The following is a 20,078-nucleotide window of genomic DNA, read 5'->3' on the forward strand; positions in this document are numbered from 1 at the left end:
CATCCCAGCTACCACTAATGCCTCTGCTCCTGCAGGAACGTCCTGGGATTTGCATCAATGTATGATTCAGCTTAGAAAAACCTGTGCCTGCTGCCTTAGCCCCTGGAGCTATGGCAATTAAAGAAATGCTACTTAGCCAGTGTGTCAGGACTGCTTTTAGCAGGCATATCCCCTTCATTCTAGTTCTTTCTGCTTCCTTCCCCTGCTTTCTGCTCCCCATCCTTAAGATGCAAATTTCCAGTGCATTGTGTATGCAGCACACACAGGGAGCCCCCATGTCCCACGCAGGTCACATTCTGAGCCTACAGTGTTCATGGAGGTGCACAGTGACAAAAGTGAGCTCTGGAAAATCAATCAAGTGGGTGTGGGAGGGCAGCTATCTCTGAGAATCACAGAATGCCAGGTTGGAAGGAACCCCAAGGATCATCTGGTCCAACATTTCCAGGTAACAATCCAGCCAAAATGAGTTGGCCCAGCACCCTTTCAAGATGAGGCTTAAAACTGGCCAATGTAGGGAAATCCACTGCTTCCCTTGGGAGATGATTCCAGTCAGAGACTAGAAACTGGGGAAACATTTTTTTCTGGAGTCCAATGGGAATCTCCCTAGTAGTGATTTTTTCTGTCTTTTTTGATGGGACTCCTTGGGAGTCTGCATCCTCTTGGTAGCCACCTTTTATGTACTGGCCCATGGTGATAAAGTCTCCCCACAGCCTTCTCTTCTCCAGGCTGGACAAACCCAGCTCTCTCAGCCTTTCCTCACACAGCAGCACTTCCAGTCCTATGATCGTATTTGTGGCCCTTCTGAGAAGGCCTGACCCTGGCTGTCTGCTTGCCTTCTGCCAGTGAATGAGAACCCTGTGGATGCTCTTTACTGCTCTCATTGTGCATGAAGCAAGATGACGATTTTTCAGTGCTTAAAAATGAAGCTAAGAACACAAAAAGCTTGTGCAGTGTTCAGTGATAGACTGCTCCTTGTCCATGGTCTGGCTAAACCCATATACATCCATACATCACCTTGTGTCTTTAAATGCTGGTACCTCCAGGACCACATGCAAGAAGAATCATAGAATCAAGAAGGCTGGAAGAGACCTCAAGGATCATCGAGTCCAACCTGTCACCCTACACCTCATGCCTATCTAAACCATGGCACCAAGTGCCACGTCCAATCCCCTCTTGAACACCTCCAGGGATGGTGACTCCACCACCTCCCTGGGTAGCACATTCCAATGGCCAATCTCTCTCTGTGAAGAACTTTCTCCTCACCTCCAGCCTAAACCTCCCCTGGCACAGCTTGAGACTGTGTCCTCTTGTTCTGGTGCTGGTTGCCTGGGAGAAGAGACCAACCCCCACCTGGCTACCAGCAGGTCTCTCAGGAGTTAGGTCACTTGTGTGCTGCCCTAGTTGAGGTATAGAACTGGAGTGAACCTAGCAGCACTCACAGCAAACATGCCTTTGTGTTCCAGCTCTTTCCTGAGATCAAGGGCCTTGCACTGCTGATGGCCAAACATCTCATTCCACATTGCCATTGGCAGTGGGAATCTCCTGCTTGTTTGTCCTGACAGTTTATTTTCAGTGACATTTTTGGAAACAGAAGAGCAGCAAAAGAATGGAGAGAACTGTGAGAAACCAGGAAATGGTACCAAGGGAGGAGAAGGGAGGAAGAGAACTCATGTGCAGTTTGGATTTGAGATGCTCGCAGTGGACTTTGCCCTGGCACATGTGGCAGAAGGAGAATTTGGAATCCTGGCTCTAGGAAGGCCTTTCCAGGTCATGCTGGTGGGTGTAAGCAGGACATAGTGTAAATGCAAGCTTCCATTCAGCCATCCAGACTGAATGTTGAGGTTTTTCATCACACAGAGAACTGTTTCAAAAGAGGAGCTTAAGAGAAGAAGCTCTCTGGTGTGCAGCAAGAAGACAGTGGGCAATGGGCCTGGTGTTTTCACAGATGTGCTTGCCTCATCCACCTCAATGGCACCTCGCAGCAGCACTAGCTCTGAAAATGAGGACCTTCCTCAGCCTGAACTGCAGTTAATTTATGTGTCTACTGCAGCTAAAAGCTGTGTTTTGCTAAAAGCTACGTTTTGCCAAGCAGTTTTTGGCTTAGTGAATGGCTAAGCCTGGAAACACAGCTGTAAATCCCCTTCCCTACAAGAAGGGTTTGATAAGATGTTTACAAGATGAGGCAGCTTCAAAGGATCCAAGCAGGGAAAGCAGAACCTGCAAATAGAACTGCCCTTAGGCTTGCAGGGTGATATTCAGAGTCAGGATTGAGCTGACAGGGTTTCAGTCCTTTCTCATTAACAGCTCCATGAGCTGCTCTTTCAGCCCCTCGTTAGGAAAGCACCACTCGGCTGAGTCCCACCAGCTGCGCAGGAGGTGGTAGCGCAGAAAGCAGCAGTTGTCCCTTGAACTTTGGTCTGCCGCAGGGTGGCAGCAGGGGACAAGGATCGCGACCGCAGGATGCGGCATTTGAACATACCGACCGCAGCTTTGTGTCCATCTCCCTCGCAGCTTATTGCTCCAGCTCCCTGCGGCTCCCAGAAAGACCTGCGAGGCATCCACAAGGCCTGAGCAAGAACAACCTCTTCACTTGCCATGCTCTTTTCCACACGGATGGGCTTCCATGAATCTGTTTAGGACAACGCTTGTGCACAGCTAAGACTGCACACCTTCACCTGAGTTGGTGGTGGGCAGGTTAAAGAATCATAGAATGGGTTGGAGTGGAAGGGCCCTTCAATAAAACCCTAAACCACACTGGAGGTGCAGTGGGGAGAAGGGGACAGGGAGGAAGGGTGACGAGCTGATCTGCAGGCAAGGAAAATAGATCTCCAGGGCTGTGAGCCTGGCATCTTTCACGGGCACTAAATTGACTTGAGAATTCTAGAAGGTCAGGAGAATAAAGAAAGGGTTTGCCAAGTGTGATGTGATGACAATGGCTCAGCCTGGGAAATTCTTCCTTTGTCCTGGCCCCGGCACTCCTGCCGCGCGCAGTTGCCATTATCTGGTCCGAGGGAGTTCTCGCCGCGGCACTGAGCGATTGTGACCTGGCACTGAGGCAAAACCCAGCCAGCCACCAGAGATCAACGGGCCCAGCTACTCCTGGAGAGCCTGTTAGCATTTCTGCTCATTACCTAGGGATGCCAGCAGCACTCTCTTGCCCTAAAGGACACCTCCTCTGATGTTAAACTGTCTTAATTGCTGCTGGCTGCTCTAAGCTTCGATCTTCAAAGAGTCCCTGGAAATGTTGATGTCTGATTCTCATTAAAATGAGTGAGAATTGAGTACCTAGATCCCTTAGGCAGCTGTTGAATGACTGTCAGTTCATCAAGCATGGCTCTGCTGCATCATCTGAGGGTTTTCCTCTCTGATATAGACCATTTAGTGGTTATTAGTTTGTATTTCTCCTCAGGAAGGAAGGAAGAGCATGGTGAAGAAGGCGAGATAGGGCAAAAGGAAGAAAGGGATGTGATGGCACAATGAGGCAGAGGACAGCCACAGCAAATAGATTCATAGATTCATAGAATGGTTTGGGTTGGAAAGGATCTTAAAGATCATCCAGTTCCAAGCCCCTGCCATGGGCAGGGACACCTCCCACTAGACCAGATTGCTCAGGGCCTCATCCAACCTGGCCTTGACCACCTCCAGGGAGGGGGATTAAAAATAGGAAATGAAAACTATGTAGACAAGAGGGGCACCAGAAATACAGATGGAATGACATCCAAGAGCAGCTCCTCTTGGTTCTAGAAAACAAAAAAATTGCCATGAGAGAAAATGGCTGAAAGCTGGGGAGAGGGCAGAAATGTTAACAAGGGGGAGCCTCGATTGGCATCAGTACAGTGTGACCTGGCAGTCAGAGCAGGGAGCACAGCTCCAGCCTTAATGTGTGATTCTTTCTGTGACCCTGGAAAAGTTACATAAACATTGCTTCTGTTTTTATTCCTCTCTAATTTGGGAACAATACTTCCTGCTGTCTTCCCGTGGTGTTGAAAGGTCAAATTAGCTAATTGAAGGAAAGTTCTTGGGGATCATTACTACTGCTTTCATTACTGTTATTAGTGCTGTTTAGAACAGGTATGATGGAAGTGTTAATACTGGGGAAGGGAAGCAGGGGAAGGAGCAATGGCAGACATCAAAAGCAGTAAGTGGCCATGCTGGGGCCAAGGATCTGTCTCCAGGAGAGATAAGTACTGCCTGTTGCAGTAGCCAATCCCCCACCCCCCATAGTTTTAGGTTTACCTAATTTATGGAATTACCTGATTGCAGGGCACATTTCCCTGACATTTCTGGTTTGAATCCATGCCAGCAACATGCCAAGACAGGAAATTCATGGTCTAATCATGTGGTGAAAACAGCCCTCAACAACAGCACTTCAAGAGCCTGCTAGTTGTCTTCTTTCTCCTCTGGACCAGGGAACTTGCTGGTTGTCTTCTTTCTTCTCCGGACCAGAGAGCCTGCTGATTGTCTTCTTTCTCCTCAGAACTGATTTCAAGTGCCTACACCTCAGCTGTATTTTCTCACATGGTAATACTTTCCAGTTTCTCCCAAAAGACACAATCCCAAGAAAGTCTCATGGTAGCTGGTTAAGCTACATCCTCAGTGGGTTATGGCAGTGTAAGTCATAACAGCTGGTATGGAAAAGTACTACAAAAGTCTGCAAAGATGTGTAAAGCATCCTGTTAAAAAGGGCACAAGACAGTGCTATGTCACCAGGATTGAAAGGCAAGTTCTAAGAGCTGCCATTTGCTCCTTGTTTTAGAGCAGACAGGAGAGAGGTTAAAGAAATAAATAGATTTCCTACTCTGGCAGTTCCTGTGCTGCTAGGCTTGGCTTTCCCTAGGCTTTAAAAGTTGTCCTTGGAGTAGGTAACAGATAGTTTCGTAAATACATCTCCAACTGGTTTGTTTTCCTAGATGGCAAAGACAGGAGGAGGGAGGGTACCTGAGGTCGTGCTGTGAGAAGACTGTATGCAAAGAGAAAGAAATTGCCAACAGCAGGAAAGTAAGAGCATGTTCCTCTGCCTGTCCATGTGCACTTGGTGCAGAAGGTGACACTTCCTGAGGTGGCCCAGTCCTTGCAGCTTTTACAGTTTGGCTTGTGGGTGCATGTTGGTCTGTGACATCCCACAGGTTGAGGGAAGTGCTGCAGCCACCAAGAAGGGCTGATTGGAGATGATGTGCAGGGGTCTACATGTGCCTAAAAAGGATAAGAGAGCTGTTGGTGTCGCCAGTAGAAAACCCTAGGGTTTGTAGGCTTCATGCTGTCCCTCAGCAGTACCTTACCTCAGGTGTAACAATGACAACAGACCCAGCTCCAGCACTGTCTGGGGCATGGCACTGGTTGAGAAACATTACATGCTAGGCTCTGTTCATCTCTATGACTAAAGCTTGTGCTCCTGCCATGATGATTGGGTTAGAACTGGTGATGAGGAGTGGCAGCCTGCACACCAGGAACACAACAGGAGGAGCAGTGGCTGGGGAATGGGAGTGTGTGAGGAGATGTGGGTTTGCCAGTGATCCCCTGCTGTCACGCTCTGTGAAGCTGCACTGCTGTGATGGACTCAGCTCCTGTGCAGCAGCGTTGGGGCAGTGCTCTCTCATATGTTGGGTGGCCACATATTTGATAGCCCCTCACCTAGACTGCAATGGGCTCGCTGTCTAAATGTCATAGGAACTGGCTTTTGAATTATTGAAACCTAGTGAGAAATGTGAGAAAGGGCTGGGAAGTTGGGGGCAGGATGGCAAAGCAGGGAGAAAAAAGGAGTCCTGAGTATGGAAACCTCAGTGTGTTTGGGGGAGAGCAGACCTTGCCAGCAGACTCTTTGACAAACAGCTATTTTTAACTCTCCCATTGCAAAGCAAATATTAACTCCCAGACATGTGCAGCCACTGGCTTTGTGTGCTCTGGAGAGGGGCTAGCTGTATCAGCTACAACAGAGAGTTACAGGGAAGGAGTTCTTGTAGCCCCTTGAGCTGATATTGCCCTGATAGTGGCTGCAGACCAAACAGGATCAAGCTGAGGTGCTCCAGGCCCCCGAGTTTGCATCACTTGGTACTATACCTCTGTGGCATGCACGGAATGGATTGTTTGCAAAAACCACACAGCCAACAAAGAAGGAAAGCTCTCTGATTCCCACGTGCAGGGGCAGGGTGTGTGCTGCAGGCAAGACTCTGCTGGGATAAAAGCTGGCCTCCTGCAGGGAACAGAGAAAGAGCAGGAGAAAGCTATCCCTCAACTTCTCATGCACTCTGCACCTGCACAGGTGCTGCTGTCCTCTAGTTCTCTGCCTGTGACTCAGCTGTGGTGTTTTTTGTTTTGTTTTGTTTTGTTTTGTTTTGTTTTTTAACTTGCCCTGTCTGCTTGCTGTGTGTTGTGAACAACAGGAGGGAAAGGTAGGAAGAAGCATTAATGATATTTGAAATATTAAGTCCCTGGGCACCTTGACAGAGAGCAGCAGGGAAAAGTCATCTCCTGTCCTCTAGCCACCTTGTTCCTATCTCTCTGCTGCCAGTGTAAAGCATGTTAGAACGTTGTGGTGCAGTTGGTCCCTGGGCATGTGACAGCTGGCTTTATACTGGTTGAAAACAAGCTGGTTTCCCCCCTGTCCTGCTGGTGCTCTTGCTTCTCCTTGCCTCTAGGTTCAGTCCCAAGTATCATTGTGTAGCTGAGAGCAGGCTTTGCTGCTGTCTTTCTGCTTGCTGTTCTCACAGCTTTTGCACAGCTGTTTCCTGTCCCTCTGCTTATCTAACCTGTCCATCTCTACAGTAATGACGTGTTTGTGCCGTGCCTCTCTCAAAGACCTGATCTGATTCTAGTTGTTGCACATTGGTTCCTTGTCTTGTATATATGGAGAGGGGTGGAGAAAATGTATTGTTAATTCTGCCTGTTGTTACAAAAAAGATCCTGGAGGCTTCTTGGAGGCCTGAATCAAAGCCGTAGCACCAGTCCATCTTTCTTTGTGCATTAGTTGAAAGAAGATTTGATTTTCCCTGCCCATGCTGCTGTTAAATGTAAAACTCTTTGTGGGAGCCTAACAGTCCTATGCTGAAGAAGGTGGAAAATTATCTGAAGAGCTAAGCTGCCTTTCCTCTGCTGGCTTAGGAATTTAGAGTCACCAAGAGGAGTGAGATGCATGCTCAAGGGAGCAGGTCTCTTATCTCTTGTCACTGAAGCCTGCAATCTGTTTTCCATTCACTTCTTGCCACTTTTTGCTGAGGGGCTGACTGCTGAGATTAGCCTTGCTCCCGGGACAGGAAACAATCCCACAGGAAATGGGAAGGTGTGGAAGTGCTGGAGCCTGCATAGCAGTCCAAAGAGTGACCTTGAATACTCATCTCTTGTCCCTAACTTGCATCCAGCCTGCACAGATGACAGGGACATTTCTGCAGCTGGATTGCTGTTTTGGTGCCTGCCCTTGGTAAATGGTACTGGGAGTGTCAGGAAGATTTCACAGCACTGCTAACCCTGCAAAACCATGTAGCTTACCTTGTTCTCTTGAATGAAATTCAGCCTCTCAAGTGAATTCATCGTGTGACCCTTGTATGATCACCTGGAATAAATTAGCCTCTCTGCTACTATTCTTTGTGCTTGGGAGCAGAAATGTGACTGCAGAACAATCCAGAGCTCTATGAGAAAAAAGCCTTTCCTTGCTTCCCTGCAGAATAAAACAATAACTAATTTGAGAGCACTGTCTGTGGCTTGGAGTGAATGTCAATAGCTAAATTCTCTCCAGATGCATGTCTGCATCAGGGATGGGGAAATCCAGCAGAGACACAGCTCCGGGGGGAGACCTTTGACTTAATTATTTTTTGATTGAATTGTCTGAACTGCTCTGTCATGCTGACACAGAGGTTGGGGACAATGGGGAAGGATTTCTGTCTGCTGCATGGGAAATGTGACATGGCATGAAGTCTGAATGAGGGGAGCAGCATATTCTCTGGAGTCATTCAGCAACTCCACAACTTTGGCTCTAGGTTTGAGAACCATCTCTGAACTCCACAGGGACTTGAAAATCTCCATCTCCAACATGAAGCCTAAATCAATCAGCTAATTAATGACTTTGGTGAGCAGCCCAGTTTGCACTCAGCACAGATCTGTACTGGGTACAATGTGGACTGGTCTGATTTGGCTGTGTTGCACCTAACAGTGAACAGGTAAAGGAAAGACCCCAGTCTGACCTTCTGGTGTTCCAATCTGGGCAATAAGAAGTATCTCCCAAGTATCAGGTAATAGAAGGAGAGGAAATTGTGCTAGGGGAAGGTTAGGTTGGAGATGAGGAAAAATTTCTTTGCTGCAAGAGTGGTCAGGGATTGAAACAGGCTGCCCAGGGAGGTGGTGGAGTCCCCATCCCTGGAGGTGTTCAAGAGAAATGTGTGGACATAGCACTTGGGGACATGGTTTAGTGTCTGAGGTGGTGTTAAGTTGATGACTGGACTTGATGATCTTTGAGGGCTTTTCTGCTCTCAAGCACATCTTTCCCCCAAGCTGCACCGGTGCTAATGGCCTTGTGAGGGACAAGGAAGAGGCGAACCCCAGACTCACTGGAAATTCATCCTTCCACTGGAAAGACTGAAAATTGCTCCAGTGAAATATTTACTAGCAAGAGGTCTAAGGCAGAGAACATTCTTCTGCAATGCAAGTCCTGGGTGAGTCCTGGGCTGCCTGCAGCAAAGGATCTGCCTCTCTCAGTTCCTTCATGGAGCAAAATTTCTTCCTCTCTCACCCTGTCAGTTCCTGTAAAATCTTTTTTGGCAGCTCAGGAATTCTGGACAGCCATCTCCAGCAGTTCATTTGTGATGCTTCCCTTCCCAGCATTATAATACTGACACAGAAGGGGCAGGAGTTTGTCATTTCAATTGCTGCTGCTTCTGTCAACACCCAGCTCTGCTGGCTGACTGGGCTTTGCTGAGCATCTCCTGGTGCCACTCAGCAGTTGTACCAATCTGCTGCGTGGCACAGCTCTCTGGTGTGACTGCAGACAGGGCGCAGACACATCTGCTTGCTTCCTCTTGTTTTTTCTTTTTATTGAGAAGTTTCAGGGAGTAAGATTGCAGTTTAGGAATCACAGGCACCATTCATAGCCTAAAAGACACAAAGATGGAATAATCCATCTTGAAAGCTACAGAGAATTTGTTGTTACAAAAGCTCCTCAAAGAAAAGGAAAAGAGGAATAAATAAAGAAAAGTTCTTTAAAATAACCCAGAAAGGATCTCAGTGAGGCAGCATTCACTGAACCTACAGTAACCATAGCGAGCCCAACAAAAGGCAGTAGTAATAAGTCTTATGTATCCTTGGTGATCTGCTTCAGCAACTTCTTGCTTTTACAGTAAGCCAAAAAAAGGGAGAACAGATGGGTTCAAAGTCTGCTGCAGGATCTATTGAATGACAAGAAGCCTCCTCTGATGGAAGAAAATGGAGCATTAATGCAAAGCAGGACCAGGGGTGGCCTTGGGGATTCTCAGGAAAGGGCAGTGGGCATGGAAGGCTTTGCTGCAGGAAAGGCAAGTGAAGGGACTGCTGGGAGACTAGTGAGGTGTTTTGAACTGGAGGTATTTGAGGAGAGGCCAGCCTGGCAAGGAAGATCTTGTTCTCTTCTTCTGAGAGAATCTAAATGGATCAGCCAGAAGTGCTTGGGGGAAACAGAAGAAAGACAGAGGTTTGGAGGAGATGCTGAAATGACAGAAGATCAGAGATCCATAGAATGGTTCGAGCAGGATTATTAGAGGATAAAGCACAGATCATGATTTTGTTGGTGTTTTTGAAGGTTCATCAAGGCAGAAGTTAACACAAACACATCTGCTGAGTGTCTCAGCCCATGAAGTAGCTGCTGTTTGCCACAGGAGATATTTTTCCAAGACTTTTCTCCATTATTATGTGATCTAACACAACAAACCAAACCCAACCAAACAAAGCCTTTCTGCTGACTATATCACAAGTTCATCTAACCCACAGAACCCCACTCCATTGTATGGCATTGAAATGACACCAACCTGTTTTCTTCCACAGCAGCAACAAAATGGAGCAATGCTCCCTGCTGGGTTTATTTATTGATGCTGGCAGCAAGGTCGAACGTTTCATCTCTCACCCTTCCTGGTAATTGTGGTACAAGGCTCCTCATATGAAATCTCATTCCTGTGGTTTTATCCATTCTTAAGGAGAAAAGAAAAAACTCATTCATCAGTGGAATGACTTCCTGGTAGGATGAACGACAATGATTTCTACCTAGCTTTGTTGGGGGTTGAAAGAATTTATGAGCCAATGCTTGTGGAAGTCAGGTTTCAGAAGGTCCATGAGGTGGAGTATCATTGTTCAGAGGAACAGAGTAGCTTTGCCTTTGAGAAATCACCACTCAACACTGAAACTAATGTGCTGGTAAAAATCTGGGTAATGCCTCTGCATGTGCTGAGTTACATGTCTGGATTATGGCTCAATTACACTTTCCCTGGCATGGCTTGAAATAAAAGCAACTTCCAGAAGCGTGTGTGTAATTTCACTGCCCAGAAAATGGGTTTCCTGCAAATAGCAGCCCTTCCCCTGGCTGGGTCAGAGGCTTCATCTGAGTCAGGTACATTTCTTTGTCTCAGTATGATGTCTGGCAAGGTGAAAGCCTGAAGGAAGAGGTTATAATTCTGATGTATCATGAGATGTTGTACTTTAGTGTGGGCTATTGACAGCTGCTAACACAGACAACAGCTTCTGTTGAGCAAGGTCTGCCAGGTGTACTGAATATCAGGTTTTGTGGTGGCAAGTTTTGTAATAAAAGCTCCAACAAATGCACTCCTGAGTCTCCAAAAATCAGATTTGCAGTGTGCTACCCAACCTGTCACCTTGCCCTCTGCTAGCTTGCTTTTACAGAGAGGTGCTGCATGTAGTCTTAGGTTGAAGCTTGGACTCAGTGATCTTAGAGATTTTTTCCAACCAAAACCATTCTATGATTAGTTCACAGACTTGAGGTTCAGAGATTCTGCCTCGAATTTCCTCATCCTCAACCTTGTCACTTCTTTGCAGACATTGTGTGTTTCTGCTGTTGAATCAATGTGCATGAATCACAGAATGTTAGGGGCTGGAAGAGACCTCAAAGATCATCCAGTCCAACCCCCCTGCCAGAGCAGGATCACACTAGAATGCATCCAGATGGGTCTTGAATATCTCCAATGAGGGAGACTCCACAACCTTCCTGGGCAGCCTGTTCCAGTGTTCCATTGCCCTTACAGTGAAAAAATTCTTCCTCATGTTCACATGGAACTTCTTATGCCTCAGCTTCCACCCATTGCCCCTTATCCTGTCATTGGGCATCACCAAGCCTCCAGCCTCTTGGCACTCACTGTTCACACAATGTGTGTGATGGATCATAAGAAATGGAGGAAGGTGCCCTAGGATTCTCCTTCTAGTTTTGCCACTACCTAGCCTTGAGCATGCTGCTAAAACTAATTGCCTCCTTTCTTTAAATCCCAGGCTGCCAGCCCCTGCAGAGGTGCTGTGTGTCACTATCTGCACACACCTACCTGCAGCTGCCTCGCTGCTGGCCAGCAAGCAAGCAGCTGTCGTTAAGCAGCCAGCTAGAGCATGAAGAGCTGGAACACAAAAACCATCCAAACTCTCCCAATCCCAGCTTTGCCCTTGTGCTTGTGCCGGGCTGCTCTTATCAGGAGGCCTTCCATGGCCATTTTGCTGGTGTTTACTGCTCCCAAATGCCAAAGACTTTTCAGGCTCATTCAAAACAATGCTTCCTGGCAGAACGAATCTGCCTGCCAGTCCCCAGCCTCCATCTATATGAAATGTAAAGGAGGCAAGCACAGGGCTTTGAGGCAGCTGGCTGGCAAGGACAGACAATGTTTGTTTGTCATAGAGCTGAGTTTGGGGCTGGCAGATCTCATTCCTTCAATGGGAATGTGTGCCTAGCTCTGCATGTGACAGCCAAACTGTGGCAGGCCTGTCTCACCACTTCTGTCTCCCTTCTTCCCTGTCAGATCGAACAGGGAGGTAAAGCAGACTCCCTGCCTTCCAAGCTGCAGGCTGGTGACGAGGTGGTGAACATCAACGAGGTGGAACTGAGCAGCTCCAGGAGAGAGGCCATCTCCCTGGTGAAAGGGTCCTACAAGAAACTGAAGCTGGTCGTCCGCAGGTAGGCACAATCCAGCACTTCCCTCTCTCTTCTGTCCTGCAGGCTGTCACAGCCACTGCCCTCCAGCTGAAAGCCTAGGACTTGCCCTGATCTCACCAAAGCCTTGGTTTAAGCTCACAAGCATGAGCCCAAGCACAAATGTGTGTTCTTTTAGCTGAGATTTCTATGACTCATTTGCCATTGGTACGCCCAACCATGTGAAATCCTTATCCAAATCTCTTCTACTGGTCCCCAGACATGGCAGTCCAGAATTCCTGCTCAGAGATTTACAAACAGCCCCAACTTCCTCCAAGTGCTTGGGGCTCCCTCTGAAAGGCTGGCAGCTCTCTACACAGCTCTTGCCTCGTTTGCTGCATGTTATCACTGTTGTTGTGACAGCAGAAAGATTTCCTCCAACTGTAGCAAGGTTTGGAGCTGTTTGATGTTCTGCAGGTGAGTGATAGAGTGGACCAAGAGCAGCCTGAGCAATGTTGTGTTCAGGACGTGATGTAGGGGGAAGAGCAGCCACTTCACCTGCATCTTGTGAGCCACAGCCTCTGTACTACCATGGAACGAGTACATGTCCTATGTCACGATTTCCCTGGCTGTCAAAGGCCTTGTAAATGGTTATGAGTCATGGTGCTGGGTTTGATGGGGTGCTGGGTGTGACCCAGCTGGGCAAATTGTGCTGGTCCTCTCTGGTGGCATCAATAATAAATGTGTTTGGTGTAGGGTCAGGGCACAGAAATTGGATCTTCATGTGTGTTTTGAATCAGATATGTTTGGGTCTGGAATTTGGACAGACAGTTCTAAGACCTTAACAGAGATGCTTTTGTGTGTTCCTTACTGTGGGCATGTCCAAACAGTCTTTTCTGTGCCAGTTAGGTGATAGCTGGTATCACTTTGTGGAGTGCTCTGCCCTGAATTTCCACAGTTAACCAGAAAGGAATCTGGGTCAAGACCAGCACGGCTGAGGAGCAGTCATTAGGCAGAAAAAAGGAGGCAGTTGGGTGGCTAAGCTGAAAAAACCTACTCACATCTGAGTGGTGATGCCTGAGCAGGGCATGTGTGAGCAGGGGGCTGGCACTAGATGTTCTTTAAGGTCCCCTCCAACCCAAACCATTCTGTGATTCTGTGAATTTACAAATGCCTTGGGAGATGCCTGAATCCCATTTCCACACCTCTCAGAAAGCTTTGAGGCCTCTTTCCCCAAGCTAAAAGAGAAAAAACTTTTTAATTTCCTTGAGTAGTTTTTCACATCCAGAAGGAATCCTGAGAGGCAGAGCATTATTTTGAAGTTCCCAAGACCTTTTCACCTTTTCTCCTTTTTAAAGAGTATGCAGGAGTGTTTGATGTTTTCCTGGTCTGAAACGCTGTAGTGATCTTGAAGAACATGTGGTTCTGAGCCTTGCAGGGTTTCATTTCATCACCACTGGAAAGACCCAGCCCATTAACTTCAAGAGGTGTAACGTTCACACACCATTCCTGTCCTGCACTTCTAGAGCTCAGTCACAACCCATAAACTCACAACTGAAAAACTGCACTTAAGAGCTAAGGGCTGGGTGTTCAGTGCAGGGAATTTGACAGTCCCAGCTGACCCTGCAGTGCTGGCATGAAAGCAGCTAAAGAACAAAACTGTGAGGTCCTCACTGCTTTGTGGGAAGTAGGTCACAAGATTGGCTGAATTCTCTGTCACCAAAGACTCTGCACTCTGGATGCCTGGTGGTGAGGTAGAAGACAAAGATTTTGGCTCCACTGCTAGAGGGATAATGGATGAGAAGAGATAGGACAAGGGGCAATGGATAGAAACTGGAACCCCTCAGCATGAGGATAAACTTCTTTGGTGTGAGGGTGCTGGAACCCTGGAGCAGGCTGCCCAGAGAGGTTGTGGAGTCTCCTTCTCTGGAGTCTTTCAAGACCCACCTGGATATGTTCCTGTGTTACCTGCCCTGGGAGATCCTGCTTTGGCAGGGGGGTTGGACTGGATGACCTCCAGAGATCCATTCCAACCCTTACCATTCTGTGAGTGTCGTTCTAGGAAGGGATAGAAGAAGGATCCCAGAGGCAGATGGTGACAAAGAAGAAAGCAGCAAGGGGAAAGTGAATTTCTGCATTGAATAAAAGCTTCAAACAATCTGAAAAGAAATGAGGCAAGATGCTGAAGAAATAAATGAAGGACAGCAACTCAGTACAGAACCTGAGCCATGTGGATCCTTGTGGCAGTTGTCTCCTTCATGACAGCCTTCATCTCAGTTAGGGAGAAGCTGCAGGGCAGACAGCATGTCTGTGTGATGAAATGTGAGCAAAGGTTTGCCAGCCAGACTTGAGGCAATGCTACAGCACCAAGGATGTGCAGATTCTCTTTAGCCCAGCCATTAAGACTGGCAAATGAAGCACTGGCATGCTTCCCACTTGGGACTGGCTTTTGGTGTGTGAAGGATGCTTTGCAGTACTACATCACCTGCAAAGAAATCATTTTTGGAGTGCCTGAGATGGTGATTTTTGTAAGTTGGCCACAATGATTTCACTGAAGTGGATTAGTGCTGCTTGCTGCAGATAACCAGCAGTTTGAAAACTCACTGACCAGTCATATGTGACTGTGATTTCAGTCTTCATGAGAGCTCTTGCTTAAGGAGTGACGCAGACTCACACTGGCATGGACTTTACCCCTTCAGAGTCATATGCAAACAGTAGCAAAGTCTGCTTGGGGTATGTGGTTTTGGTTCTTTCCAAAGCACACTCAAGGCCAGCATGTTTTTGAAGGTTTAATGGATTGTTTTTCAAATGAAAGTCTCAGGAGCTCTCCACAGAAATGTGAGGTTAGAACATCTTATGAGGTCTGTAGACAGGCTGATGCAATGGTGTGTGAGTCCCTTGGAATGTCATCTGCAAAGCTCAGTGCTGATGCCTCATTGTCGATCTTCATCAGTCTGTTATTGATCAGTTTTAACAGGGGAAAAAAGAGTGGAAATGGTTTCAATGAAGAGAACGTGGTGGGGAAATCAGAGAAAAATCAGTATGAAAGACTAAAATTAATAGACGTGAGGAAAATTGCCTCTCACAAGAATACTTAATATTAATAAGTATGGTTATAAACAAGTAACCAGCACCAAAGGACCACAGTCAGCCTTTCACTTCTGTCCAGACATGCTGCTGACATCAGGAACTTGCAGTAGGAGAGACATGTAAGGTTGTGAATTTAATGCTTTCTGCCTCCTTGGTCGTGGACTCACAGCAGGGCAGAGAATGAGCAAACGAACCCTGGTGTTCAGTTAATTCTGTGCCTATTCCATATCTCCCATTTCTGGGAGATAAGTGTGAAACAATTTGCACAGATGCTCTCTAGCTGCATTTTGTGTCTCTCATCCTCATCTCAATGTCAGTTTTCAAGTGTTTAGCTTTCTCTGCTCCTTAAACAGGGCTGCTCATATCTAACCTACCTAAAGGGCTGTTCCTAAAGCCAGGCCCTTTCTTAGTTCCCATTCCTCACCACCTCCCTCTGCCTGTCTTGCCCATTTGTTTGCAGGACAATAGACTCAGACATGCATGTGTTTGTTCATTCCTGTAGCCCTCAGCTCTGTAACTGCTGTGCTATGAGGAAGCTGGCTGATGCTTCACACTTCGTTGTGCTGGAGCCAGAGTGAGGCAGAGTAAGAGCTGCTCTGCGTGGCAGGGAATCACAAAGCCTTATTGAGTGTACCTTAGGTGCACTTTCCACCTAAACTGAGTGACAACTTCCTGCCTCACAAACCCTGCTGCCAGTATCTCTTGTGTGCTTGCCATTGGCAAGGTGGATTTAGCTTGGTGGTCTGTTCTAGTCTTTTTTATATCATCTGATTCTTAAGGAATTGTACAACAAAATCACTTGAGGGCTTTTCAGGACACTGTCCTCTGCTGGGCCAGGAGTGAGCACTTTCTCTGATGTGTTCATTTCATTCTGATGTGTTCATTTCATTCTGATGTGTTTCATACTTGAGCAATCATGCAAAAGCACAGTGCTGTGTGAGAGCTCAGCTGCCCCAGGCAAACGGGCTGAGTGCGGGGAGCAGCCTTTAAGGTCACCCCTGGGCAGAGAGGAGACTACTGTGCTCCAGGGAAGGACAGACAAGTGTCACTCTGCTGGGGACAGCCTTGGGGCGTGAGCCAAGAAGCTAGGTCCTCAGGAGAGAGATCTCCACAAGCAGTTCCCATGATCGTTTTCAGTATATCACTGCTGGTGACAAATGTCTCTCACTGCAGGCATGAGCAGAACCAGTTCCATCAAGCCTGAGGAAGCCAGGGGCTGATGCTGATCTTTTTGCTCAGGGTGTGCCAGTTTGGGAACAGTAGGTGTGAATCATGGTGAGAACTTGGAGGCCAGTTTGTTTCATTTTGTGGCAGCAGACTTGCCTACTGTCCTCAACAAAGTGCCTTAGAGAGTTTTTGATACTCAGTTGATCTTTAACCAGCTGGAGGAGGCTGAAGGCTAAAGCTGCAAGCCACATGAATAAGGCTTAGTTGTTTGGTTGTGGACTACAGGTTATTTTTTTCCAACTTGTTTTTTATTGGCACTTCCTCTCCAGCTCTAGAGGCATCTTATCAATGCTGATCAATACTGAAAGGGTGGCAGGAAGATGGGACCAGGCTTTTCTCAGTGATGCCCAGTGACAGGATGAGAGACAACGGGCACAAACTTGAACACAAGAAGTTCCATCTAAACTTGAGGAGGAACTCCTTTAATTTAAGGGTGATGGAGCCCTGGAGCTGGCTACTCAGCAAGGTGGTGGAGTCTCCATCTCTGGAGACATTCAAAACCTGTCTGGAAGCCATCCTGTGCAAGTAGCTCTAAGTCATCCTGTTCTAGCAAAGTGTTTGGACTTGATGATCTCTAGAGGTCCCTTCCTACCATGCTGTGATGCTTGGTTGAGTGTCTAAAGCAGAGTTTTGAGTCTAAAGACAGAGCCAGGCCTGTTCCGTGCTATCAGTTCCATCTAATTATGTTGCGTGTGCTTGCATCAGCTGAAGATAAGGCTCCAAACACGGGCACTGCCTCGTCTGCTTTACAACCACGACCACAGTGGCCTCGAGCAGTTGCCAAAAATAGCCTTTTGCACAGGTCAGTAAGCAGGAATGGCTGTCAGAGCCTCACACTGTTTACACAGTTTTACATTCAACGTGTTGGTAACAGCAGCAATTAGATCGCTGAGGCATGGTGGCAAACGTCCTGCTCCGCGCCTGCCGGGCTGAAGGGAGCCGCGGGCTCGGGGACAACAACTCTCAGGCACTCTTTCTAACACAAACATGGTTTGAACTAAGGCCTCCTACAAGCCATTCCTTAGAGCTGCTGTGGCATTCACTGTTGCCTGGTGCAGGGAGGGCAGAGGTGGAGATGTGAAGTCATTCTGGTTGAGACCACAGCACGTTGTGAAGCGAACTTGCCACAGGCAGTTTGGTTCCGTGCTCCTGGCGGGTGGAAAGCAGCTCCACTCACTTGGATGGAATTCAGATGAGGTACCTCAGGTCAGAATTTGGGCCTTTAATTAAGCTCTTGGATCCAGCGTCAGTCTTGGTTAATGAATGCAAAGCTCTATTAAAATTTGCTAGTGGAACAGCAAGTAAAAAAAATCTGTGGAGAATTTCCAGTGTTTTATGCCTTTATCCTGTACAGGCTGACATGCAGGAGTCCTGCAGAGCTTTTGTAAGGTGCTGTTTTTAGGGTTCAGGCTAGCATATAGCTTCTGACTTGGGGTGTGAGCAGCTCAGACGGTAACACTTGGATTTGCAGAGCCATGGAGATGCCACAAAGCAGGAATCTCAAAGGGGCTGTGATCTGCAGCAAGCCTGCATGTTTCCAAGATGTGCAACATGTTCTTAGCTTCTATTGGATCATTTAGAGATGAGCAACCATGGGAAGCCTGCTCAAGTAGTATTGATGCATTATATACAATGTTATATCAACAACCATGGAATCATAGAATTGTTTCAGTTGGGAAAGCCCTCTAAGATCATTCAGTTCAGCTGTCAACCTAGCATCACCATGGCCACTAAACCATGTCCCCAAGTGCCACGGCCACGCAATTCCTGAACACCTCCAGGGATGGGGACTCCACCACCTCCCTGGGCAGCCTGTTCCAATCCCTGACCACACTTGCAGCAAAGAAATTTTTCCTAATCTCCAATCTAACCCTCCCCTGGCACAATTTCCTCTCCTTCTATCCTTTGAGACTAGGGAGAAGGGACCAACATCCACCTCACTCCAACCTCTTTTCAAGGTGTTGTAGAGATCAATGAGGTCTCCCCTCAGCATCCTCCTCTCCAGTCTGAATAACTTCAGTTCCCTCAGCCACTTCTCATAAGCCTTGTTCTCCAAACCCTTCACCAACTTAAGGCTCAAGGCAAAGAAGCCTGGTCCTTCTGAGAGTACCACAGTAAAAACCACCCCTCTGCCTTGTTCATCTCCAAAGCCACCCATGAGTGAATCCTCTGCTCAGGCAAATCAATGGGTGCTTGACTGGGGATCTGATGGTTTGGGCTTGGTGTTAGCTGCTGCTGCAGCCCCTCACCCCTGTTCCAAGGGTGTGCCTTTGCCCTGTTCTCATCCTCTGTTTTACATAGAGGGAAGGACATCTGACTGTCATCTCTCTCTGTGGTGAGATGTAAACAAAGAGGTACAGACGCAGCCAGGATCTGTATTCCAGGCAGTTGGGCTTCTGTTTTCAGGGTTAGTGCTTGGTGGTTTGTGTCTGCCTCCAGCTTAGCAGTGCCTGTGATTCTTCTCCATCTCAAAGAGCCTTAGGCTAAAAATACAAAGCAGATAAGGGGGGTGTGGGGATAGAAAACATTATCCTCGTTTTCCTGTTGTGCTCCAAACTGTACAAAAAGAAAGGATTAAGCTTATCCCTGGCCATAACCATAATCTGAGTGTTCGTTTTCATGCTTCCCTACAGATTCCCTGTGTCACTTGGGTTAGGCAGCTTATTCTCTTGGCACATCTCTGTCCCCAGGCCCCCTTGTCTGACCCATGAGACCTGGGGGAGATGCTGGGAGAAGCACCCTACAGCCCCTCAGAGGGAAACTGGCTGAGAATTCACCTAGGGATATACCCCCTGGAAACACCAAAACTCTGCCCCTAAGAGCCAGGAGCCATCTCGTGCTCAGGCAGTCACTGCACTGCACACTGGTGGGGCTGGGATGACACTGGACATGTGAGTGTGTTACTTTTGCTCTTATTCTCCTCCTGATATGTCTGCTTTCAGGTGCTGTCAGGGAGAAGATGTTGGGCTCCATGAGTCTACACTCTGCTGCAGCATAGAATCATAGAATGGTTTGGGTTGAAAGGGATCCTAAAGATCATCTAATTCCAACAACCCTGCCATGGGCAGGGACACCTGCACTAGACCAGGCTGCATGGCCAGTGTTGTGATTTCAAACAGACCTGGTTCTAACCAACTCATTTAAAGACCTCTGTGGCAAGATCAGGAATTAAATCCAGATTTCCTGAAAGCTTACACCTATGAAGCCTTGAGCAGTCTGGTCTAGTGGAAGATGTCCCTGCCCATGGCAGGGGGTTTGGAACTGGGTGGTCTTTAAGGTCCCTTCCAACCCAACCCATTCTATGAATCTGTGCTTCTGTGCCTTAGCTACGAAGTTGTTCTCTTGGAAGCAAATTGCTATAGGCTTTAAAAGAAAAAAGGGGGGAGAAAAGTCTTCCAGTCTAGCTGATAAATGAGCCCATTACTGTGTGGAAGTGTGGGAGGAAGATGTCAGTACTCCTGACACCTGAGGCTCAGAGCCCATGGAAATTGGTGGAAAGATTCCCACAGACTCCCAAAAGCTTTGACTTAGCCCCTCACTGAGCAAAGCTTTTCCTCAGTGACCAGGAGAAAATGGACTGTTCCTGGAGAGAGGGGAAGCTGCTGGCATTCTTACAAGAAGACAAGTGCCAGCACAGTTCTTCAAAGAACTCAGTGGCCTAATCCTTCCCTCTTCTGACACTAAT

General features: G+C 47.6%; 1 protein-coding gene across 1 annotated transcript in view; it reads left to right on the forward strand.

The window, feature by feature from the left end:
• The window catches only part of SHROOM3 (shroom family member 3), a 128,331-nt gene that overhangs the window by 17,613 nt on the left and 90,640 nt on the right, over positions 1-20,078 (forward strand). Inside the window, exon 2 of the mRNA XM_054392329.1 lies at positions 11,967-12,121. Coding sequence (XP_054248304.1) covers positions 11,967-12,121 — 155 coding nt within the window. The remainder of the gene's footprint in view (positions 1-11,966; positions 12,122-20,078) is intronic.

Source organism: Indicator indicator, chromosome 25 (genome assembly GCF_027791375.1).
Source record: "Indicator indicator isolate 239-I01 chromosome 25, UM_Iind_1.1, whole genome shotgun sequence".
Classification (NCBI taxonomy): domain Eukaryota; kingdom Metazoa; phylum Chordata; class Aves; order Piciformes; family Indicatoridae; genus Indicator; species Indicator indicator.